The sequence below is a fragment of the Podarcis filfolensis genome, assembly GCF_964270895.1.
Source record: "Podarcis filfolensis genome assembly, chromosome: 1".
Classification (NCBI taxonomy): domain Eukaryota; kingdom Metazoa; phylum Chordata; class Lepidosauria; order Squamata; family Lacertidae; genus Podarcis; species Podarcis filfolensis.
The window spans coordinates 28,627,010-28,652,092 of NC_139604.1; the positions used below are offsets into that span (position 1 = coordinate 28,627,010).

Genomic DNA, 25,083 nt, shown 5'->3' on the forward strand with positions numbered 1-25,083 from the left:
ATTAAAATGCAAATTCCCCACGCACATAGATGCATATAATATCCATATGTTGTGGTAACTCACACCAGCACACTGACATAACTCAGCTAGATTTTTGTGTGGCTTGAATTCTGACAAGCAGCCATGAAAATCCAATTCTGGCTGGGTTTCCAAAATTATTATGCCAGAGTAGCAGCCTATTTTAATAATAGCTGGATGATGATAATAATAATAATAATAATAATAATAATAATAATAATAATAATATATGGAGTCCTACAGTAAATAGCAGGGTTATTTTAACATTAATTTGCTAGTTTACTCTTCTTCTGAAGTTAGTAAAGAAACTTTGGACAACAGGCTATTTTCTATCATTTCTCTCTTTAGTGGTCCAGTTTTTCTTGAGTGAGTGGGTGAGGAATTAACAACAAACACACCTAAATTTAATATAATACAATGAAGGAGTTTGCAAATAGTTATCCAGCCCCACTTATTTTGGAATTCCTATACACCGTTGCTTTTCTACAACATAAGGAAATAGGCTTATTATGAGAAAGGGGAAACACAGTTTGACTAGCATGCTTTTATTTGCATTAAAAACAAAACAAGCAAACTTAGGCTGCAATCCTATACCCAAGTTACCAAGAAAGGAGTAAACCCATTGAACTCAATGGGGCTTCCTTCCGAGTTGACATAGATAAGAATTTGTGGTTCCATCTGCTATGCACTGCCAATATAAATTTGAAAGAGCGCTGTCATACTTCACTATCTCCTTTTGAGTACGGCATAAAGTTGCAGGGGGCAAAAAACCTTTTTTTTCTGTGGGATTTTATTTTCAGAAGTTAAATGCAACCAGCTCTTCAGAAGGCAGCACAGTTGATATTGCCCCGCCTGGAGAGGGTGAACAGGCAGAGATTGAACCTGAAGAGGCTCTTGAACCTGAAGCCTGTTTTACAGAAGGTAACAGGGAAACAAAATAAACAAGTTGTGTTTGACAAATTAACTGTGGACTGCAGTTTTGCTGTGGCACAGCTTGCCACCATTGCCAAGATTCTTTCTCTGCTTCCAGCAGCTGGCAGGATACAAGGTGGGATTTTGAATTTAGCCCACCTGTGAAATTGACCAATCACGGGTTGGCTCAGGAGGCTGCTGACATAGTGGGGGCAGAGATGGCCATAGACTCTGCGGGGTCTTCATTCAGGTCCGCTTCCCAGGCATAAATTTAGGGCCACCTCCTTGCCTTTCACTGCAGTTGGATTTCAGATCTCCTTCCCCGCCCCTCCCTTTATTCAGAGTATTTTCATCATACAGCCTTTGGTTGGTTCCTTGCTATAGAAGTTTTTGGTCGGCATATTTAGGGCCAGGAAGGAATTTTGCCTCCAGACAAATTTGCTGGTCTTGGGGTGGGGGTGGGGGGTTGCTTGCCTCATAGCAACTGTCACAACTTGGGTGGATAAGGCATTGGTCTAAAATCCCTAGTCTTGAACGGTGGGGAGGGGTTGTACAAATTTGCACCCCCCAAAAAAAAAACCCTGGGTATCCCTATAAAGGGATCCTAGGGAGAGTGTTACTGTCAGTACACATCAGTACTTCTGGATGTGGTTAATGGATTTTGGATGTGCTAGGGCTGCCATACATCTGGATTTTCCTGGACATTACCAGGATTTCAAAGGGTCTTAGACAAGTCAATTGAACAATTGAAAAATGACAACCCTAGGATGTGCCTTTTAACATTAAGCCATAACATCAACTATCCTCTTTCCTCACAAGGAAGGATAAAATGGGGAAACTCTATATATACAGTCCTCGACTCTGTGGAGGAAAGACTGGTTTCTTTAAAATTCTGAAATAAAGATAACCATAAACATTTATTCCAAAATTTAACAGTTTAATATCCTTGTAAACAGGCTGCATCAAGAAGTTCCCATGTTGTCAAGTGAGTATAGAAGATGGCCGAGGAAAAATCTGGTGGAATTTTAGGAAAACCTGCTACAGCATAGTTGAACACAACTGGTTTGAGACGTTCATTGTTTTTATGATTCTCCTCAGCAGTGGTGCTCTGGTGAGCAAAAATAAAAAATAAACACCTGCTATTTTCTCAGATTTTTCAATGGGCATTATAGAATGTATGGTGGCTAGTACAGTTACTTTCAGGTTTGAAAATGTTTCGTAAATAATCATGATTCACAGATATTGTAGGATAGGTGCTTAAAAAAAGAACAAGAATTCCTGCTCTCTTGTTAATTGTTTGGTAATCTGTTAGCAGTAGAACATGAAGCAGAAATGAAATTTTACACCTGTATTTTAAAAAATAAGGTTTATCTCTGTGAACGATAAAGCAATGATTCCACCCTCCTCCCTGCCCCAGGCCTTTGAAGACATATATATTGAACAGCGCAAGACTATCAAGACCATGCTGGAGTATGCTGACAAGGTCTTCACATACATCTTCATTCTGGAAATGCTTCTGAAGTGGGTAGCCTATGGCTTTCAAATGTATTTCACCAATGCCTGGTGCTGGCTGGATTTCCTCATTGTTGATGTAAGTACTTGAAACCCCTGGTTTGCTTTGTTCCTGTGCAGTCTCCTCATTATTTAGATCCCAAGCCTGAAAACATTACCATAACATCAAGAATAGTAATACCGCAAAGTTGACCTGAGAGTTGGGTCCTTTGCATCTGTCTTCATGAATCTGTGTTCCAGTCATGATTATTCAGTATAATGTGAGAAGAGGCCTATATCTATCCATGTTAGCAAACCAAATACAGGTGAACCATCAGTGTTGCCCTTGCCTGGTTTTTCCAGTTCAAGTGCCACATATTCACCAATTCATTTAAACTTTAATTGCATCACCATAAAAGCAATAACAAACCACCAGTTTAAGAAGTTGGAAAACTGCTCTGGGCATGTGAAGTGGAAGATTTTTACCTCACAGACTGTTCAAAAAAGAAATTGTGCTGACATGAAGAAAAATCACCCACCATGGAACGCGAATGTCTTGTAACACAGTAACAGTCGTAAAAAAATATTATTTGTACAAAAGTTAAAAAGGAAATAGACCATGCCTGCAGGCTCAAGATCTAATATAGACTCAAGATATAATATATGAAATATGTATGTGGTAAAGAACAGTAAAAGGTAAAGGTAAAGGGACCCCTGACCATTAGGTTCAGTCGTGACAGACTCTGGGGTTGCGGTGCTCATCTCGCTTTATTGGCCGAGGGAGCCGGTGTACATGTGGCCAGCATGACTAAGCCACTTCTGGCGAACCAGAATTGGGAGCCATTCAAAGCAAATATCCATAAAATGACTATAATGGGAAAACCCCAGCTAGAATCTTTAGAGAGGCACTGTACCAGAACAGAAATATGTTACCTGCACAGGTGGGCAGTCTGGAGTGCGGGCTAGGCTTAACAACTGATCAAGACTATGGAGAGACCAAGGAACAGATGCTCAGTAGCCCACCCTCTTTCTGAGCACTGCCAAAAGGACGAACCACTGCTCCTGAATAGCCGCTTCAGTGAGATATGCTCAGTTGCATCTGCATATCACTCATCCTGCCACTTAACAGAAAAGTTTGTCAAAGTAAGTCATAGTGACCAAGAGGATGCAGTCTTCTTAACAGCTTTTTAGGACAAAGTTATTCTAAAGTCTTATATATTACCTGAGGCGGCTTTATTTTATTTGAGGCGGGCCAGAATAGATGTTTATACAGTGGTACCTCGGTTTAAGAACTGTCCTGTTTACAAACGATTCGGTTTACAAACTCCACAAAACCGGAAGTAGTGTCCCGGTTTGCAAACTTTACCTCGGTCTAAGAACAGAATCCGAACAGTGGAAGGCGGCAGGAGGCCTCATTAGGGAAAGTGTGCCTCGATGTAAGAACGGTTTCGGTTTAAGAACGGACTTCCAGAACGGATTAAGTTTGTAAACCGAGGTACCACTGTATACATACAGAGCAGCTGGTTAGAATGGCTGACTGAATGAATAATTGAACTTCTCCCAGTTAAGCTTGAACTGTCAAACTATGCATTGATAATAACTGATTGTCACATGGTGAGAGGCCAGCCTGAAACTTGTGTTATTGTCCCAGTTTTTGCTTATCTGATAGAATAATTTGATACCTGCAATGAAATCGTAAGGATTGAGAAGTGGGGAGTTAACTTTCATCCTGATTTATCCTGAGCAGAGTGGAAACTAATGCTCACTTCCTTTCCCCCCTGTGTGCAAAGGGAAAGAATAGTAGCTTAGCTCCCATGTTATCTTGCTGTACTTTTAACTTCCTGACACTTGCTATGTCAGTGTGCCTAATGAAAGTAGGCTAAAATAACACATATTAATCTCACCTTTCAGTGCCTTATATCTCCCGAACCACATTCCTTCCTTCTTTTCTTATTCTGATTTATCTCATTGCTTGAGAGAGGGGCGGAAGGAAGCAAGAAAGTGTAAAACAAAAGAATAAGTAATTTACAATAGCCAAGAACACATCCACAGTTTGAAGGGGTGTATGATTAAATCGGCAGATTCCTCTCAGCATGATTTAGAAAGGTTTGGAGTAATTCGTTCCCTTGTACTTTGCTTTCTCTCCATTGAACATGCCACCATGTTCTTGTCTGATCTTCAGACGTTTCTCAACAGGGTTAGGCCTTGTTACTACTCATATGGGCAAATGTGTCTTGCTTTTACAACACCACTTTCCCCAGTCAACTCCTTTTGCAGCGGGAGCTCAAGGACATAGTTTCACAGATGAAGTGGGATGGGTAAAGAGGATCATGGCAGGGGCCCCCCAAATTAGCACACACGGGGGCCTCCGTCCAACTCAGGCTCTGTCCCTCTCAGACTCCTCTGGCAACTTTTTCAGGAGGAAAAGAATTCCCCAAATGGAAACTATACAACAGGGTTTCACTTCCTTTTGCAAGCTACAGTGGTACCTCGGGTTACATACGCTTCAGGTTACAGACTCCGCTGTAGCCTTTGCCTTGCTACCTTGGGATCCAAGGGCCACGCCAACCCCGGGTCGCGGAGAGTAACAAAGGTTCCAAGGAAACGTAAGTTCGAAGAAAAGAGGTTTATTTGCTGCACACAGGCAACCAGCAGAATAACTTCTGAAAACTGGCTGCGTCACATAACTTCAGGCAACAACATTTATACTTTCCCCCCACCCTGGTTCCCCATACATTGTTGCATATGGCTCGTGTATGGCTCGTGTGCCTGTTCCTGATTGGTTTAAGGGGGCATGGGTGCCTTGTGTTCAGAGGTGGTGTGATGTGGGGTGACAGTTAGGCCATGGCCTCATTTCCTTATTAGGGCAAGAGAAGCGTTAGGGAGAGCAATAACTTTTCCCTCCAAAATGTTGCAACTCACTTAGCACTGCCAAAACAATATAAGCAAACATTCTATAAGTAATATAAGTGGACACTATAAGTAAAGGCTCCATAAGCAATCAGCTCCCTACAATCCCTCCTCTTCTTCTGGATCGCCATTTGGCGCATCCATAGGCACACTGTGATACCCTCGCATGAAAGCAATCACCTTTGGACCTAGGAGCTGAGATGTAACACGGTGTACCATTTGTTGCAAACACTGTAGCAAGCAGGGGGTACAGAAGCAGAGAAGCAATAAGATTAAAACAGGTCCAGCAATTAAAACCATAACATGACGAAGCCAGCTGCCATCAGGCAGCCTATTGACCAGAAACTCCAGGAGGGTGTACGTGGCTCAAATGACCTGGCGGGAGAGATTCTCTAGGTTGGAGGAGTGGGGAGGGAAAATAGCAAGCTGCACACCCACAAGAAAAGACTGCCACCCGTATCTTACTTGAAAAGGGAGACAAAATTTCCACAGGGGAATCTCTGCTCCAAACTACAGCTATACAGCACCTTGCTCTTGCATGGGGCAGGATGTTCTCTGGGGGTTTTGTGTCCAACACAGGTGCGTTGGGGACGCTGCCCGCGGGCGCCCCTCCCATCCACTTCTTCAGCCGTGCGTGGAGATACCAGCGTCCGGAGTGGTATCAGCAGGGCGGTCGTCTGGTGCCTTCCTGGAGATGGTCAGCTTCAGAGGATCGTCAGGATCCGATGTAGCTGTCCAGTTAGGCAGAACCTTCTTAACACGGGTGTGGTGGACCCACGGGGTGATGCCGGCGACTTTAACAGCGGTGGGGGTGGATATCAGTACGGTATGCGGGCCTTTCCAGCACGGTTGCAGGGGTGCCTGGGCCCAGTCCTTGATCCACACCTCGTCGCCTGGCTCAAACTGATGCAGGGGCTCGGTTAAAACGCATGGCGTGCGAGCCTGGGTCCACCTATTAAGAGAAGAGAAAACTCGGGAGAGTGATTGCACATAGTTTTCTAACTGGACATCTCTGCTCACGCTTGGCGATATCATCCTAACGTAAGGAACTGGCCTTCCAAACATTACCTCAAAAGGTGACAAATGGGTGCGCTTCTGAGGTAGGCTCCTGACCCTTAACAAGGCTAGGGGCAACATGGACACCCAATTAGAGCCAGTTTCCTGAGTGAGTTTGGACAACTGGTTTTTCAATGTCCTGTTCATTCTTTCTACTTTCCCAGAACTCTGAGGCCTATAGGCGGTGTGTAGTTTCCAGTTGATTTGTAGGGCTTTAGCCAGTTCCTGCAACACTGAGTGAACAAATGCTGGTCCATTATCAGATCCAATGGACCTGGGTAGGCCATAACGGGGTATAATTTCTTTCAAGAGGCATCGAGTCACTTCGCTGGACTGCTCGGATTTGGTGGGCCATGCCTCAACCCATCCAGTATAGGTGCACACTGCCACTAACATATAGCGGTAAAGTCCACATCGGGGTAGTTCTGTAAAGTCTACCACAAGATCTTCCATAGGGGCACTTCCAGTGTGTTGAGTTCCTGGGGGAACCAAAGGTCCTGTCCTTGGATTATTCTTCTGGCACAAAATGCACCCTCTGGATACTTGGGCAGCTAATTGATAGAGATTAGATATATAGAAACACTTCCCCAATTGTTGAGTGGTGGCATCCGGCCCTGTGTGGGTGGACTCATGATATCGCTGGACGATCTGACGAGACAGGGAAGTTGGTACCCATATTCGTTCATCAGGGGTGAGGTACCAGCCTTCTGTGGAGGCTTGCAATCCTTCCTCTTTAGCTGAAGCTTCCTCCGCATTGGAATAACGGGGCTTCGCTGCGGTGTCCAGAATTGCTTCAGGAACCAAGGCTCCAATAAACGGTCCTGGAGGTGATTCCCGGGCTGCCTCTTTCGCTACCTTGTCTGCCAACCGGTTGCCTCTGGCTTCTTCACCTGGTCCAGTCTTATGCCCATAACAATGTACTACTGCCACTGCTTCCGGTTCCCAGACGGCATCCAAAAGGTCCAAGAGCTCTTGGGGCTGTGCTACCGGACTTCCCTTAGAGGTGAGCAAACCTCGCTCTTTCCACAGCGCTCCGTGGGCATGCAAAGTCAGAAAAGCGTATTTGGAGTCTGTATATATGTTGATCTTCTTTCCCTTTGCTAGACACAAGGCCCTAGTGAGTGCTGTTATTTCTGCAAGTTGCGCTGAGGTGCCAGGAGGAAGGGGCTTCGCCTCAATAACCTGGTCTTCTAAGGCTACTATGGCATATCCTGCTTTTCGCTGGCCATTTTCCACAAAGCTACTTCCATCTACAAACCAGGTGGACCAGTGAGGGTTGGCCTTATCCTTCAAATCAGGTCTGCTAGAGTACACTTCATCCATGACTTCCACACAATTGTGGGTTGGCTCCTCACCTTCTCCAACCGGTAGTAAGGTTGCTGGGTTAAGAGCTGCAGTAACTTGGAACTTTAAGCGTGGATTCAATAGCAGCACCTGACACTTTCTCATCTTCGCTTGGGACAGAAAATAAGTGCCTTTCATATCAAGCAGAGCTGGGACTGCATGGGGTGTCACACAAATGGTGTCTTGTCCAAATGTAAACTTGTCTGCCTTCTCCAGCAGAGTAGCCACGGCCACTACTGCCCTCATGCAAGGGGGCAATCCCTGCTCCGTTGGGGTCAGTCGTTCTGATAAATATGCAACGGGCTGCTGCCAGCTTCCCAGCCTTTGGCACAACACTCCCTTGGCTATCCCCTGATCCTCGTCTGTATACAAGGTAAAAGGCTTCTCGGGGTTGGGGATGCCAAGTGCTGGGGCCTGTTGTAATGCAGCTTTGAGGTCCTGGAAGGCCTGCTGTTGTTCAGGTCCCCAAACAAATGGGTCTTTCTCCATTCCTCTTGTGGATTCATGCAAGGGCCGAGCAATGCTACTATAGTTTGGTATCCATATTCTGCAAAACCCTGCAGATCCCAAAAATCCGCGGAGTTCCCGGCGGGTTTTAGGCTCTGGTATTTGGAGTATAGCTTGCTTCCTTTCATCCCTTAACTTGCGTTGCTGGTGGGATATATCAAACCCCAAATACTTGACGGTAGGCTGACAAATTTGAGCCTTTTTCTTTGAGACACGGTACCCGGCCTCTGCCAAGTGATTTAACAGCTCCTTTGTGGCTTTTAGACACGTGTTCTCGTCAGAACATGCCAATAAAAGGTCATCTACGTACTGCAACAAAACTCTGGTGGGGTTGGTGGGGAAGTTTGCTAGGTCTGATGCCAAGGCTACCCCAAAAAGGGTGGGTGAGTTTTTGAAACCTTGGGGAAGCCTGGTCCAAGTATACTGTACTTTGGTGCCAGTTCCCGGGTCAGTCCACTGAAAGGCAAACATGGGCTGGCTTTCTTCCGCTAGGCGGCAGCAAAAGAACGCATCCTTCAAGTCCAGTACAGTAAAATACTGTGCAGTGGGTGGTATAAGGCTGAGCAAAGTATATGGGTTTGGCACATTCGGGTGGAGGGTCTCCACAGCCTGGTTCACAAGCCTCAGATCCTGAACTGGTCTGTATTCCCCTCCTTCCTTCTTTACTGGTAATAAGGGTGTGTTCCACTGGGATTGGCAAGGTTTCAAAATTCCATACTGCAGTAGCCGGTCCAAATGAGTCCATACCCCTTCTGCAGCTGCTCGTGGGATGGGGTATTGGTTTACTGCCACAGGGTTTGCGAAGGGCTTGGGCTTCACAATAATGGGGGGAATATTTTTAGCCATGCCCGGTGGATTGTCTTCAGCCCATACGCAGGGGTTTGCTTCCTGCAAAATTATCTCTGGGATCTGGCCCTCCTCTTCTTTTACCATCATCAACCTCCAGTGTTCCCTCAAAGGGACTTCTAGAGAAAGTTCTCCCACAGGACCAGTGTTCATAACAACCTTTCCATTGGGGGAAAAGGCAATCTGGGCTTGTAGTTTAGTTAACATGTCCCGACCCAACAGTGGAATGGGGCACTCAGGGATGTAGAGAAACTTATGCTGGACTGTGTGTCCTCCCAGTTTGCATATGACAGGTTGCAGGAATGGTGCCTTTTGTGTTTCGCCCGTGGCCCCTACAATGGTGATTGCTTGTTGGGTTGGTTTGGATATAGCTGTGGGCAACACCGAGTGGGCAGCTCCCGTGTCAATCAGGAAAGAAAAAGTCTGGTTCCCTGTTTTCATTTTGACCGTGGGCTCACGGGAACCTAAGTCAGTTGGGCCCGGTCTGTCCTAATACTGGTTCTCTTGGAGACTCATGGCTCCTGCAGGTCCTCCTGGGGTAGGTGGCTGCCAAGGACGTCCCTGCTCACGACCTCTTCCCTTCCCGGGTACCCAAGACTCAGCTGCGGGGTTCATTGGGTTTCCTCTTCCTTGGCCCCTTCCTTTAGAATTTGCCTGGGGGCATTCTCGCTTCCAATGCCCATCCTGCTTGCAAATGGCGCACTGGTTTCGACCTAGTCGGGCTCGCCCTCCTCCTCGGGTGCTTCCTCCTGTTGGGGTTCCTGCCTGGAGCGCCATCAATTTCCTTGCTTGGTATTTTTCCTTCTTCTTCTGAGCTTCCTCCTCTCTCTGGTTATAAGTGGTCTGCGCTATTTCCAGCATCCATTCTAGGGTGTGACCTATGAACCCCTCGTTTTTCTGGATTTTTCGGCGAATATCAGGTGCCGCCTGAGCCACAAAGGCTGCTTTTACGATAGGGGCATTTGCATCATCATCTGGGTCTAAGGGAGTGTACTGCCTGTATGCCTCCTTCAATCGCTCCAAAAATGCCCCAGGAGGTTCCTCAGGCTTCTGGACCACCTCCCTAACCTTCATCAAGTTGGTGGGTTTTCGGGAGGCTCTCCTCATCCCAGTCAGAACATGTTGACGATAGGTATTCAGGGCATTCTGACCTCCCACCTCCTGGTAGTTCCAATTTGGGGTGGTGGATGGATATGTCTGGTCTATGTTGTCATCCTCTGCCCCATTAGCTCTTAAATGTTTCCTCGCCTCCGCATGGACCCTCCTAGTTTCTTCTGTAGTTAGCAGTGAGTCCAGGAGGTACTGGACGTCATCATAAGTGGGATTATATGTCTTAAAAATCCCCTCAAATAACTTTATAATCTTTGCTGGATTCTCCTCAAAAGAGGGATTTTGGTTGCGCCAGTTGCACACATCAGAACTAGTAAAAGGGACATGTTGGATGGTATATGTCCGCGGTGCTAGCTCCCCGTTTGGTCCCGGGGGTCCCGGTGGGTCATAAACTCGGCGTAGAGGGGCGAGCTTTTCTACTTTTTCCTTTAATTCCTTCCTTGCCTCATGCGCCTTTGCCCTTTCCCATGCATTTAACAAGGCTCTTTGCTCCTTCTTCATCTGTCCTGAAGTACACGTTGCCGCCGTCAGTAAGTGTGGCGACACATCCACCTCATTCTGCCATGGTTCAACATCTCTCCTCACCTTCTCATCATCCTGCTTTGACCATCTATTCCCTTTCCTAATACGTTCCTCAAGCCTTTCTCTAAATTGTTCATCACTCTCTTCCTCGTCCTCATCCTTCGGACTTTCCTGCTCCTCTGGGCTTCCCCCTCCTGGTGCCCCTCCCGCTGCTTGTGGTGTAGGTCCCTGCGGGGCCAGGGCTGGTTGCGCTGGGGGTGCTATCGGCGGGGCATACGGGGGAGGAGGCCTCAGTATCCCTCCTTCCTCTTCTTCAGGATCCTGGAGGACAGGGGGCTTCGGTTTTTCTTTTACTGCACATACTCGGGCACTTCGCCCAATAGATGTTCGGCAATTTCTCAGCCAGGGTGGGTTGTTCTCTGTATTTCTCTTCCAGGTAGAAATGTAAGGGATTTGGTCTGGATGGATCTTAATTATGTTCCGCCACAGGGGGTCTATTAGTTGCAGGTCGAATGTCCCCTCTGATGGCCATCCTGTTCCCTGGGTGGGCCAGTCTACCTCACATAGGGTCCTGAGCCGCTCCTTTTTCAGCTTAAAGCCCCAATCATCATCCTTCGTGGCTGCTTTCCAATTGTCCAGGAAACACTGCAAGGGGGTACCTTTGCTGCCTGCAGACCCCATTTCTAACAGGATACTCCGCTCCTATACAGGGTTTTTTCCTCAAACACACGGGATTCGCTACAGACCGTGGCTTGGACGAGCTCGCGCTGCCAAGAACCGCACGGACCTACACACGCTTGACCAAGGGGACGCTAAGCCCCGGCCACTCACACATTCATCCGTTCACTGGAGTATCCTGCACTCTCCACACTTCACAATACAAAATCCCCTTCTCCCTTTTTTCCCTTACCCTACTGGCGGCACCTTACTGCCACGGCCAGTTGAGGTTGATCAGACCTCTTGCCCTATTTTAATTCCCTCAGGGCTCACCTGTTCCGCTGCGGACCACTCCCTCGCCGGCTGTCCTCTTTTCTTCCCCAACCGGGTGTCTCCACGCAGGTACGGTGTAGCGATCTCCCCCCACGAACTGGCAGGGTGCGCGCTGGAGGTTGCAGACGCCGGTCCTGGCTGTTCACCACGGTCGGGCCTGGCCCTCCGGACCCCTGTGGGGTGGGGGCCTTATCCCGGACGAGCCCCCAAGCTGTAGCCTTTGCCTTGCTACCTTGGGATCCAAGGGCCACGCCAACCCCGGGTCGCGGAGAGTAACAAAGGTTCCAAGGAAACGTAAGTTCGAAGAAAAGAGGTTTATTTGCTGCACACAGGCAACCAGCAGAATAACTTCTGAAAACTGGCTGCGTCACATAACTTCAGGCAACAACATTTATACTTTCCCCCCACCCTGGTTCCCCATACATTGTTGCATATGGCTCGTGTATGGCTCGTGTGCCTGTTCCTGATTGGTTTAAGGGGGCATGGGTGCCTTGTGTTCAGAGGTGGTGTGATGTGGGGTGACAGTTAGGCCATGGCCTCATTTCCTTATTAGGGCAAGAGAAGCGTTAGGGAGAGCAATAACTTTTCCCTCCAAAATGTTGCAACTCACTTAGCACTGCCAAAACAATATAAGCAAACATTCTATAAGTAATATAAGTGGACACTATAAGTAAAGGCTCCATAAGCAATCAGCTCCCTACACCGCTAACCCAGAAATAGTACCTCGGGTTAAGAACTTTGCTTCAGGATGAGAACAGAAATCGTGCTCCGGCGGCATGGCGGCGGCAGGAGGCCCCATTGGCTAAAGTGGTGCTTCGGGTTAAGAACAGTTTCAGGTTAAGAACGGACCTCTGGAACGAATTAAGTATTTAACCCGAGGTACCACTGTATTTGCACGCTCCTCCTCACTCATGAGATACACTGGAACTGACAGGGAGCAGCAGCAACTAGCGACCCTGAAGGCAGCAGTCAGGACACCTAGGCCTGGCCCTGACCTTCGTATTATGGCTGGGTTCACCACCACACCGTGTGTCTGTTTTGCAATAGGGGAAGGGGAAGACTGTAGTTAGTGGCAGAGCACATGTTTGGCATGCAGAAGGTCCCAGATTCAATTCCTAGCATCTCCGGGTAGGGCTCCTGTCTGAAATCCTAGAGGGCTGCTGCCAGTCATGTGGATAGTACTGAGCCTCAGTTTGAAGACAAGTTCTGGGCCTCAGGTCAAGTGAATCCTGGTTTTGTGGTTTTAGAAGACACCTGAAGGCAGCCCAGTTTAGGGAAGCTTTTAATATTTGATGAATTATTGTATTTTAATATTTTGCTGGAAGCCGTCCAGAGTGGCTGGGGAAACCCAGTCAGATGGGCAGTGTAATAATAATAATAATAATAATAATAATAATAATAATAATAATAATAATTACCTTGTTCTCTATGTCTGTATTAAAAGGAAACGCACTAACGTGTTTTACCTTTTTTTCCCCCACCTGCAGGTTTCATTGGTTAGTTTAGTAGCCAATGCTCTGGGCTATTCTGAACTGGGTGCCATTAAATCACTTCGAACACTAAGAGCTTTGAGGCCTTTAAGAGCCCTGTCACGATTTGAAGGAATGAGGGTGAGATAGCCATGAAATGACCCTGAAATAATATGTGCATGAAACATGACTATCCACACAGAATAAAGAATGACAAATCCATGTTGAAATGTTGCACTATATATATTTTTTTTTCTTTACTGCATGCCACAGTCACCAGCGTTTCTAAAAGCTTATCAGTTCTACAGTCTTTGAGGAGTTTTCCTTCTCAGCCAAGCATTTACATCTCGGTCCCTTGCATGTATGTTGCTTAAAAGTTATTTCAGGATTGCATTGGTTGTGTTAGGACACTCCAGAATGATCAGATTTGTGTGTGAGTGTACAGGGCTATGTGTACTTGGCAACTCCCGGATTAAAACATTGAGGTCAGGCAGTCCAAAGTTTGCAACAAGGAAAGCTGGATTTTGGAACATCATTGAGTTACACAGACTGAGAAATTGTGCATTTATATTTCTCTGTTACATAGTTTGTTTGGCAATTTTTACCATGCTGCATCGTCTTATGAGTCATGGGAGGGCCAAAGGATTGAAGTGAAGCAGCTGCACTCCTGCCCCCCCCAAAAAAAGCTTGTTTAGCCACATGCCTGGCTTCTGAGCTTTCAACAAATCTTGCCCACATATTTTCAAGGATACTTTTGCAGGCAGAAGAGTTATAAATGCTCCACCAGGCATAATATCCTGCACTCCCACATACATACAGCCCTGTATGCATTCCCGACAAGGCTACACAGCATTAAAAAAAAGTTGCATGTTTTCAATCTGAGCATCATTTGAAAATGGTAGAGAACACGTTGAAGATGGCTTAACTGCTGTCACTTCAGCAGTAGAATGCAGGTGAGTGTGTTCATGGTTTAATAGTTCAACCTAGTGAACTTGTGGTCAGGAATTTATACTCAAATCAAAAACCTTTTAACAACACAATATTCCAGTGTATAAAGGTCACCATACTAAGGACCTAAACCTGAAGACTGAGGGAGCGCAAATCACATAAATGATAAGGGCACAAATTTAGTTTTCAGGGTCTCAAAATTCTGGATTGTTCTGTCATGAAATCCAACAACAGGAATGAATTCTGCTTATTGGGATTTGACACATAGATAATTAGATGGTGCACTGGCCTCCAGCCTTCAGACTCTCACAAAATTTCCACACAAATTTGTAGACCAAACGGGGAGAAGAAAATCTTTTAAGAGCTGCATAATCCCTAGAATCCAATATTTCTTTCCAAAGACAAAATTGGACAGAATTGCCACTACAGCAGGTGACATATAATACCTGTTCCACATTTGTTAGATTGTTTAGTGTGTCAGTGCCTGCACTTAGGAACACCCTATAATAATACCCTTTTTTGGGTACCTGCTAAAAACATTCTTGTTTAGACAAGCCAACCCAGATACTTAGAAAGTTGAGGCAATTTTAATTGATTTTAGTATTTTAACTTTTGTATGGTTTTAAAGTGTGGTTGTGAATTTTTCTTGATTTTACTGCTTTCTCTTTTTTGTCAACTGCTTTGAGATTTGTTTGTTTCTACGATCAAGCAGTGTATAAATTTTATGAAATAAATAAATAATAAAAATTTACCCTGGTAGACTGAAAAGGCATACTAAACAAGGCAATGAAAGAGAGCTCGATTGTGAGGCTAAAGAGCATGAAGTCCTCATTAGCAGTATATTAGAAAGTATTTGCATCACCTGGGAAAAAGTGTGTGTGATGTCTTTTACTTTAAAGTCATAAGGATGGCTATCTATAGGGCAAGAATGTGGGAACTCCAGTCCTCTATGGCTGAGAGGAGTTGGAGTCCAATGACCTCTAGAGAGCTACAGATTCCCCAGCCATCTTTTAGGATGTTTATATGATGCTTCTGGTTTGGTCCATCAACTCATTTGACCTCTCTGATGGTCACATTGATATCTGCCTTCCAGTAAATAATTTAGGTTTTATGATTTGGGGTTGGGGTGGGATAGGGAGAAGGTTTGTTCAGTGCCTGTAGGTTTCAAGATGATGGAAGGGTGCAGAAGGGTTGCAAAGTCCTCAGCAAGTGAAGAGGCCAAACAAAATTGTGGATCTGCAAGGTGGACATGTCCCCAAGACAATCCATGCATGTATAGCATGTATCAAGGCTTCACCTATCTTGCAATAAACCCTTACATTTCCTCCGTTTTTTAATGCAAAACATCTAGATATCTAGTTTAATTCCAAAACACGTTCGTGCTCACGGAAGGGCTTTTGATTCAGCATCCACTAATGGAAAAGGAAGAGAAGGTGGTTTTTGCAAATTCCCTCTGCACTTTCTGGGGGGGGGCGGTCCCCCAAACTCTGGAGCTAATTCGGAGGAGGGCCACTGGGGACTACAGTGGTGAGGGGGAATATGCAAACAAAAATTGCCCCCTCTTCTCTTCTGTTAGCAGACACCTCTGCTGAATCAAAATACCTCCTATGAACACAAGGGCATGAATTGGATTCCGCACTTAATATTAACATCCAATGAAATGTGCATTTGTCAACAAAAGCTCAGGCTGCTTCAGAAGTCATATCTTCATTTTAGAGCAAAGTCAAATCAATGCACATAGTTTTCCTAAAGAGAAGTGTAGCTATTTCATAAATTAGTCTTGAATTTATTTGGCTATATTTAACAGGAATATGCATTTCTCCTTCCACAAAGCTCTGCAAATTTAAAAGGCTTGTTAAAGAATTAGGGCTGAAGACTGAATGCTTAGTGGAGAAAGTCTTGTTGCTTTACAAGACATCTTAAAACCCAGGCAGTTGCTTCATAGCATTTGTTTGCTTCAGCATCTCAGCCATTCCCTGTTTGAAGGCCTAGTTTGTTGCACAGTTATCGGTCTTTGATTTATATTCTTGGTATTTAACTTTTTTCTCTCTCTTTTTTCCTGCCTAGTGCACACAAATGTTACGATTCCATCTTGCCACTATCAGGTTTTATTTTACTTTTTGCACTTACTTGCTTTCCCTGTAGAGTTTAGTTCCTGCTTCTTTGTCTTGTTTCTTTTGCACTGTACCATTAACAACGGGATTTTCTATTAACATGCATCAACCCCCTCCCACATATATGTGTATATGTATTTAAAACAGCCTAAGTGTCGAAATTGTAAAGACATGAATAGAAATTTGGAAGCTATATTCTTCAACTGTAAAAGATAAATCGGAATTTTCTTTTTCTTTTCTTTTCTGTTCAATTTTCATGATAGGTGGTTGTCAACGCTCTGGTTGGCGCGATCCCTTCCATCATGAATGTGCTCTTGGTTTGCCTCATATTTTGGCTGATCTTCAGCATCATGGGCGTAAACCTGTTTGCTGGCAAGTTCTACCACTGTGTTAACACCACGACAGGTGAAATGTTTAATATTAGCGAGGTTGACAATAAAACTCAGTGTGAGGAGCTCATCAACGACAATCAGCCTGCCCGGTGGAAAAATGTGAAAGTAAATTTTGACAATGTTGGAGCTGGTTACCTCGCTCTGCTTCAAGTTGTAAGTAGTTTAGTTTTCCTATTCTGTACTCCCTGCATAAAATACCAGTGCATAGGATCAGGCTCAGAGGTTCTGCCATCCCTGGGTGGGCTCAAACCAATAACCTGGTTAACAGCCAGACGCGCTGACCCATTGCTCCACAGGTGGTGTTGATACAACTCCTCCGCCAAATTTTGACATCAACATTCCCTGCATACATGTCTGTATGTTTACAACTGTGCTTAATGTTTGCATTTTATCTGCAGGCTACTTTTAAAGGATGGATGGATATTATGTATGCAGCTGTTGATTCAAGAGATGTAAGTATCAGTATACATTCCATCATACGTGTAAGCACTAATTCTGTTGGTAACTCGTGGGAGACTGCTTGACAATCCCTGCAGTCAAACTATTGTTGGTTTTACTGTGACGTACAGATGACCAGCCCATAGGTCTGCTGACCTAAGGAACTAAAAAAACCACTCAAATTTTGGGCTCATTGTTTATAACACAGTAGTTGCATACAGATAGATACACATGCTAGGCTGTTTCTTCTTCTTCTTCTTCTTCTTCTTCTTCTTCTTCTTCTTCTTTTCATTGAATTGGTGTGCTTTGAAGAAAATGGGTGGTTGTTTTCTGCTTCGTGTGTCTATGTTGAGATCCTGCAATTTCTTGTTGCATTGTAGGTAGAAGATCAGCCGTATTATGAGGATAACCTCTACATGTATCTTTATTTTGTTATCTTCATCATCTTTGGATCATTTTTTACTTTAAACCTTTTCATTGGTGTCATCATAGATAACTTCAATCAACAAAAAAAGAAGATAAGTATTTAAGGGGTTTTTTCTATTCTCTGGAAATAAAGCTACAGTGGTATCTCGGTTTTTGAACGTAATACCATGGAAGACCATTCGAGTTCCAAAATGTTCAAAAACTGAGGACTCAATAGCCAACAGCTAGGCCTCCGGATCTTGCACTCAGCAGAAGCCGCATGGCATGTTTGACTTCCAAGGTGTGTTCGAAAACTGAAGCATTTACTTCCAGGTTTTCAGCGTTCGAAAACCAAAACGTTCAACTTCCGAGATGTTCGAAAACCGAGATACCACCGTGCTATAAATATTTGGTGTGGGTTTTTTAATCGCCAAACCTAAGTCCTGCCTGGTATGAAGTAATCATCTTAGAACATTAAAAGAATAGACAGTTTTTCATTTATTTAAAATGCTCACTTTAGTAGCTGACATTTATTTCTGCTCCACCACTATGAACTTGAAATAAAAAAATAAAATAAAAAAGTATGATATCACTTCAAGACCCTGAGAGTGTTAACTTGTAATGTGTAACTTGGGGGGTTGGGGGGAATATATATTCCACTTTTCTGTCTTTATAAAGGCCCCTAGACAGCAATCAAGTCTAAATGAAACATTGAAAACGCTAAAAACATTACAGCACAGCAGCAAAGCCAGAAAAGAGGCAAAATGAATGTACAATTAATCATCTTGCAAGTCCTACCCACCCCTTGATTATGCTAAAAAGCATCATTTACAGTGTGACGAAAAGACGGTCACAATGGAACCAAATAGGCTTCTTGCACAAATCTGGTCCAGGACCCAAACTGACTACCTGCCCATGATACCTCAGATAACAAGGTGTTAGGGAGAATGACCCCGGCTGTTCATTTAAGTGGATGCGTACTTGTGGGTCGTGTTGACGTTCATGATTTCCATTTAGGACCATAAAGTAAGGTTACCAGATTTTTTTCAATGAATCCGGGGACACTTTTCAACTTCCTACTAAATAGATGGATTTTGTCAGGGGAGTGATTTGTAAATCCGGGGACTGTCCCCGGGAAACGAGGATGTCTGGTAACCTTATCATAAAGGCCGAAACTGGGCCCATGAAATAGCTTGGTAGGCTATCAATATGGTGTAATATGAGAGTAATATGCGTTGGCCTATGAAGGCTCTCATTGGCCTCTAGTATAAGCTGGAACTTACATGGTGTTTTAACCAGTGTTTTAAAATGCGCTCAATTAAGCAGAGCATAAGTTAATCTGCAGACGTGTTTTGTAACATGATTTGTTTTCGTTTCATTTCTTTACTTTGGAGGCCAGGACATCTTTATGACGGAAGAACAGAAGAAATATTATAATGCCATGAAGAAATTAGGGTCTAAAAAGCCACAAAAACCTATACCTAGACCAGGGGTAAGGATTTCTTTCTACTTCATATATTTGAAGATTCAGCATTGTCTATCGAAAGTCTATATAAGCCATTTAATATACTATTTTTAAAAAAATCTAAGCAGTACGCAAAAATAACATGAAAAAATAAAACTATAAACTTCTTTACCCTGGGCTTTGATACCTGAGAAGTTTGTTTACAGCTTATTTTTGTGACTGGTTTGTTTTAGACTGTTTTACTATTTTGACTCATAGACTCATAGAATTATAGAGTTAGAAGGGACGCCCAAGGATCATCTAGTCCAACCCTCTGCAATGCAGGACTATGCAGCTGTCCCATAGGGGGATCAGACTTGCAACCTTGGTGTTATCAGCCCCATGCTGTCACCAACTGAGCTACATGGCAATGGTATTAATATTGTAAATTGTTGTAACCTGCCCTAGGACCTTATGATGAAAGACTGGAAGAAATGATAGTAATAACAACAATAGGCACAGGTAAAAAGAGGGATTCAGAAATAACCAGGTCCTATCTTATGGGTCAGGGAAAGTCTGAGCCAAAAAAATATGTCTTCACAAACTCTCTGAAGTAACCAATAGGTGATGCTTCTTGTATGGCAGATGAAAGAACTTCCACAATGTAGAGGCAGTGGCAACAATTTGCTACCTGCTCTCTGCTTTCATTCTCAATTATACCCTAATCATGTTTTCCCCACCTCTTACATTTTCAAGTAATATAGGGTGAAATTATTGTTGTTTATGCTGGCCAGTTTAAATATACGAAACTTTAGGTAGCAGTGGCCTTAATATTTTGGTTCACCACGTGCCTGACTCTTAGGGCAGCTCAGATGAAATTGAGGTTGTTGATTGCTTTTCTGGTTGCCTCCCAATAATGTTCAAAGAAGCAAGAGCTCTAGCAATTACTTCTCAAAAAGCTAAGGTGCTAGGAAGCAGATTTAATAGCCTGATCCTTCAAAAGAAGAGGGCAAGATATAGATAGATGATAGATAGATGATAGATAGATGATAGATAGATGATAGATATACACATGTTTGTAAAGAGAGTTATTTTCACATTGTTCACATTTTCTGTTTTTATTTTTAACAGAACAAATTCCAAGGCATGGTCTTTGATTTTGTAACAAAACAAGCCTTTGACATCAGCATCATGATTCTTATCTGCCTTAACATGGTCACCATGATGGTGGAAACAGATGACCAAAGTAAAGAAATGGAAACCATTTTGTCTAGGATTAATCTAGTGTTCATTGTGCTTTTCACTGGCGAATGTGTACTCAAACTGATTTCACTCCGCCATTATTACTTCACCATCGGATGGAACATCTTTGATTTCGTAGTTGTCATTCTCTCCATTGTAGGTAAGAACCATTTCTTTCCATCAAGGCGTAGCCTGACGAGCCTTTTCACATATTGTGGGGGGTTTTTTCCCCCCTTCTCAAACTGGAGAAGTGCTTATATCACACCCATATAATGGTGTATGATGAATGGACACTTGTCTGTTGCACGATGTAAAAGCAGTGGGAAGGCATGGTTGGCTGTGACTTCCTGTTGTGCTTACAAACAGAAAATAAATAAATCTATACATATATGCTGGCTACATATGACCGTATGATGAACGCTTCCCTCTACACATGTATAATATTTCATGAAGGTATCTGTGAAGGTAAGTGTGATATTTGTAGACAAAAGTTATCATGTACGTAGATCCTTCAGAAAAACACAAATTTGCTTCATTGTATGTCCTAACCACATTCTGACTAGCACTCTAAAGTCAACCAAACCATTTTGGAATGTTTTTTAAAATCATTTTTCATGAATTTCTGTTATGTTTCTTACTAGTTTTGTGATGCTATCAAATTAACAGTTGTAAAATGTGCTTAAGATAACTGAAGATTAACAATTGACAAAATAGAATATTTGTTTTTCTTCATTATTAAGCTTCATGTATATTAAATTACATCCATATAGTTGTCCCACAAGTTTCACATTGTAATTAAAAACAACACATGTTTTCAAGATGTTTTACAAGATAACCTACTTCCCTGTGATTATGCTTTGTGTACCTCTGTCTTATGTATCTGCATTAAGAAAAACATTAATATTTACAGTATGGGCACAACTGGGACATATTAAATTACATTCACATGCTGACATCCATGCTGTGTTCTTTTTCCTTGTGACTAATATGGTCATATTCAAGGCATTCTAGAAAAGAACTCACTTTGCTTTAGATTTCTTTCACCCACGGAGCTGGTTCACTTAGCATACTAAACCATAGTTGGTTTTGAATCCTGTTTAATTGTGAAAATGTCTTCCACTCCTTACATAACTTCCCCCTCCATGGGTGCCACACACAGCAGAAACAAACCATAGTATAGCTTGTCATGTCATGCTAACCCCCAAAGTGGTTTAATTTTTTTAATAAAATCATGAGTGGTTAGTTAAAAATGTCAAGAACAAACCTTGGCTTATTTCTGTCTTACCACAATCATGGTCTGCATGACACAACAAGCCATACTGTGGTTTGTTTGTGTTGTGCAGAGCACCCACATGGGGGTGTGTCTGAAAATGTGTAGGGAGTGAGAAGGATATAAACTATAGTTTAAAACAAACTATGGTTCAGCACAACCTGCAAATCAGCTTGTAGCATGAATCTTGAGTATAATGTCCAATTCATGTTCCTACACAATATGAAACATCTGGTTATAAAACTGGTGTTGCCTTAAATATTTTTCTTTTCAGGTATGTTCCTAGCAGAAATCATTGAAAAATACTTTGTGTCGCCCACCTTGTTCCGAGTGATCCGACTTGCCAGGATAGGTCGCATCCTGCGTCTCATCAAGGGTGCTAAAGGGATCCGCACTCTACTTTTTGCCTTGATGATGTCTCTCCCTGCCTTGTTCAACATCGGTCTTCTCCTTTTCCTGGTCATGTTCATCTATGCTATATTTGGAATGTCCAACTTTGCCTATGTGAAGAGAGAAGTGGGCATTGATGACATGTTCAACTTCGAAACTTTTGGCAACAGCATGCTCTGTCTCTTTCAAATCACCACCTCTGCTGGCTGGGATGGCTTGCTAGCTCCCATTCTCAACAGCGGGCCACCAGACTGTGACCCTGAGATAGACCACCCAGGAAGTTCGGTCAAAGGAGACTGCGGCAATCCCTCTGTTGGGATCTTCTTCTTTGTTAGTTACATTATCATATCATTTTTAGTTGTAGTGAACATGTATATTGCTGTGATTTTGGAGAACTTCAGCGTTGCTACAGAAGAGAGTGCTGAGCCTTTGAGCGAGGACGACTTTGAGATGTTCTATGAGGTTTGGGAAAAGTTTGATCCGGATGCAACCCAGTTTATAGAGTACTGCAAACTCTTTGATTTTGCAGCTTCTCTGGAGCCGCCTCTTCTCATTGCAAAACCAAACCACGTCCAGCTTATTGCGATGGATCTACCCATGGTAAGCGGTGACCGAATTCACTGCCTTGACATCTTGTTTGCCTTTACAAAGCGTGTTTTGGGAGAAAGCGAAGAAATGGATTTGCTCAGAGTGCAAATGGAAGACCGGTTCATGGCAGCCAACCCTTCGAAAGTGTCCTATGAGCCAATTACAACCACCCTGAAACGAAAGCAAGAGGAAGTGTCTGCTACCATCATCCAGCGGGCTTTCAGGAGTTTCCTCTTAAAACAAAAAGTGAAAAAAGTGACCTCTATGTATAATAAAGACAAGTGCAAAGATGGCATTGCCCTTCCCATCAAAGACACGATTCCTGATAAATTTAACAGGAACTTGACTCCTCCAGAGAAAACAGAGGAAAGCTCCTCTACCACCTCCCCACCTTCCTACGATAGCGTTACCAAGCCAGGCAAACAGAAATATGAAAAGGGCAAAACGGACAGAGACTATAAAAGTAAAGATGCCAGGGCTAGCAAAAAGTGAAGCAAACTTTTTACGTTCCTGTTTGTGTGCAAATTTGTTTACAGCCTTTGAAAGGGTACGTATCCTGTCAGTGAGACTCCCTTGGGAGATTTATGCCAAACCTGTCAGTTTATACTTTATAAATATATTACATAGATATATCTATATATGTATATAAACAGATAAAATCTCTCTAAAGGTCAGTGCCTATAACAAGACAGTGACCCCTCGTCACCAAACTAACTCTGTAAAACAGGGTAGGAGCCTGCTTTACTCACAGCCGGCAGGGTGGAAGAGAGACAGACAGGAACAGAGACAATACGGCTGTTCCAAGAGGTGCACAACGCTATAGCCTATGTGTTTAATATACTGCAAGACACTTGGTCGGTAAGTGTTTTCACTGTGTCTATTTCAACTGCCACATTTGCCATATTTTTACACACACACACACACACACACACACACACACAGAGTGTAGGTGGGTTTATCATTAAAAACAAAAAACGTTCACAGGGTGTTTACTATTATATGTGACTATTTTTGTAAAATGGGTTTTCTGTTGCAGCGGGAGGGAAGGGGTGGGGTTACCAGGACCACGTGTTTTACTCTCTGGTTCTCTGTCACATGCAGACAGAGAAGCAAACTGCATGAAGGCATGCTGCGCTTAACAGATCCTGCATGGAACCGACGTGACGTCATCAGGCAGAGTTTTAAACCACTTCCGTATTTCAAGGTTGGCTCCGATGTTTTTTTAAAAAGCGATTTTACACCTTCTGTTGACTGATCAGGCAAATCCACTTGTGCCTGCAGTTGATTAAAAAAAATCCCAAATGGATTATTTTTATGCTGATCACTCGATCCAAGCATACACACACGCATACACACTATCTCAGTCCTAGGTATTTCTCTAAACCCAGCCCTTTGATCTCTCCAGGTGAGATCGTCTCTGCATGGAATAATCACTTTCGTCACAGGTTAATTCCCAGTACCGAGCATCTGTGCAGCAGGAATAGGGAACAGACAAAAGTGTCCCATGCCAGAGGTGCCTGTTGACTGGTCAAATGGTTTCGGGAGTAAAGTAGTGCAAAAATAGGCCCGGAAATGGGCAAAAAAGGATAGGGTCTTAAAAGTATTACTTTGTCTTTAAAGTACTGTATAGTCCTCTGCTCTCAGTATAGTTCATGCCTAAATCTTAGAAACAAAGACAAAAAACAAACACCAGTTTAACTCTGTGATGTAAATACTCATTTTATAGTTGTACATATTTGAGCATACAAGGAAATGGTTTGGCCACAGTGTATTTCTGCAAACATGTGCCACAGCAGGTCTAGCTTTCAAGCTCTTGGCAGATGATATCTTATATTCTATACCATTACAGATAACTGGGAGGGCACTGGTGCATGTGAATATTGCCTTTGCTACAGCTGCACCTTGCTCCTTCCATGATCCACTTTCATTTTCTAGAGGAAGTAGTGAAGTGAATGAAATCGCCTCATTTCTTCCTATCACTGAGCAATAGTTGGCAGTTATCAATGAGCTTTCCCCCCATTTTTTCCTCTCAGCCTTCTAAAGTTTCAACAGGCTACAATACAGTGTAGACCAAGACAGTATTGAGAATACTGTAAGCTGTTTATCCTGTTGACAATGCGGTTAGCATATATAAATAATGTATAAAAAAATGGCAGCATAATGTACATAAGATTCAGTTCAGATTCATGTAATTTTCTTTTCCACAGTCATTTTGTTTACTTTACATTCATTGTATCTTTCAGTTGAGACCTCCACAATACGAAAATAAAAATAAAATAAAATGATGGAGACTTTGTTGCTTGCTCTGCTTTGTAACTCATTCCAATTAAGCATGTTGTTGCTGTTTCGGCTACATAATCATCAACGGTCGAGGAATGATGGGCAGAGCTCACTTCATTCTGCTTTGTGCTGCGTCAGATGATTGTTGGAGATAAAAGTGACTGAACCTGGTCCTCTTTGTATGCAAAGCATGTACCTCTGAACTAGGGGCCTTCCCCTGTTATAACAGCTAGGTAGATGTGCCCTAATACAGAATCCCTGCTTTGTGCAGATATAAAAAGGTAAATATAAAGAACCCATGGATGGTTAAGTCCAATCAAAGGCAACTATGGGGTTGCTGCGCTCATCTCACTTTCAGGCCAAGGGAGCCGGCATTTGCCCACAGACAGCTTTCCAG

General features: G+C 43.5%; 1 protein-coding gene across 2 annotated transcripts in view; it reads left to right on the top strand.

The window, feature by feature from the left end:
* Positions 1–24,702, top strand: part of LOC310744881 (sodium channel protein type 2 subunit alpha-like) — a 75,703-nt gene extending 51,001 nt beyond the window's left edge. For both annotated transcript variants that reach the window (XM_083576792.1, XM_083576793.1), the window contains exons 19-28: positions 819–939; positions 1,887–2,041; positions 2,348–2,521; positions 13,194–13,316; positions 16,501–16,782; positions 17,028–17,081; positions 17,448–17,585; positions 18,860–18,964; positions 20,048–20,318; positions 21,703–24,702. In XM_083576792.1, coding sequence (XP_083432918.1) covers positions 819–939; positions 1,887–2,041; positions 2,348–2,521; positions 13,194–13,316; positions 16,501–16,782; positions 17,028–17,081; positions 17,448–17,585; positions 18,860–18,964; positions 20,048–20,318; positions 21,703–22,898 — 2,619 coding nt within the window. In that variant the 3' untranslated portion in view covers positions 22,899–24,702. The remainder of the gene's footprint in view (positions 1–818; positions 940–1,886; positions 2,042–2,347; positions 2,522–13,193; positions 13,317–16,500; positions 16,783–17,027; positions 17,082–17,447; positions 17,586–18,859; positions 18,965–20,047; positions 20,319–21,702) is intronic.
* Positions 24,703–25,083: the final 381 nt, after the last annotated feature.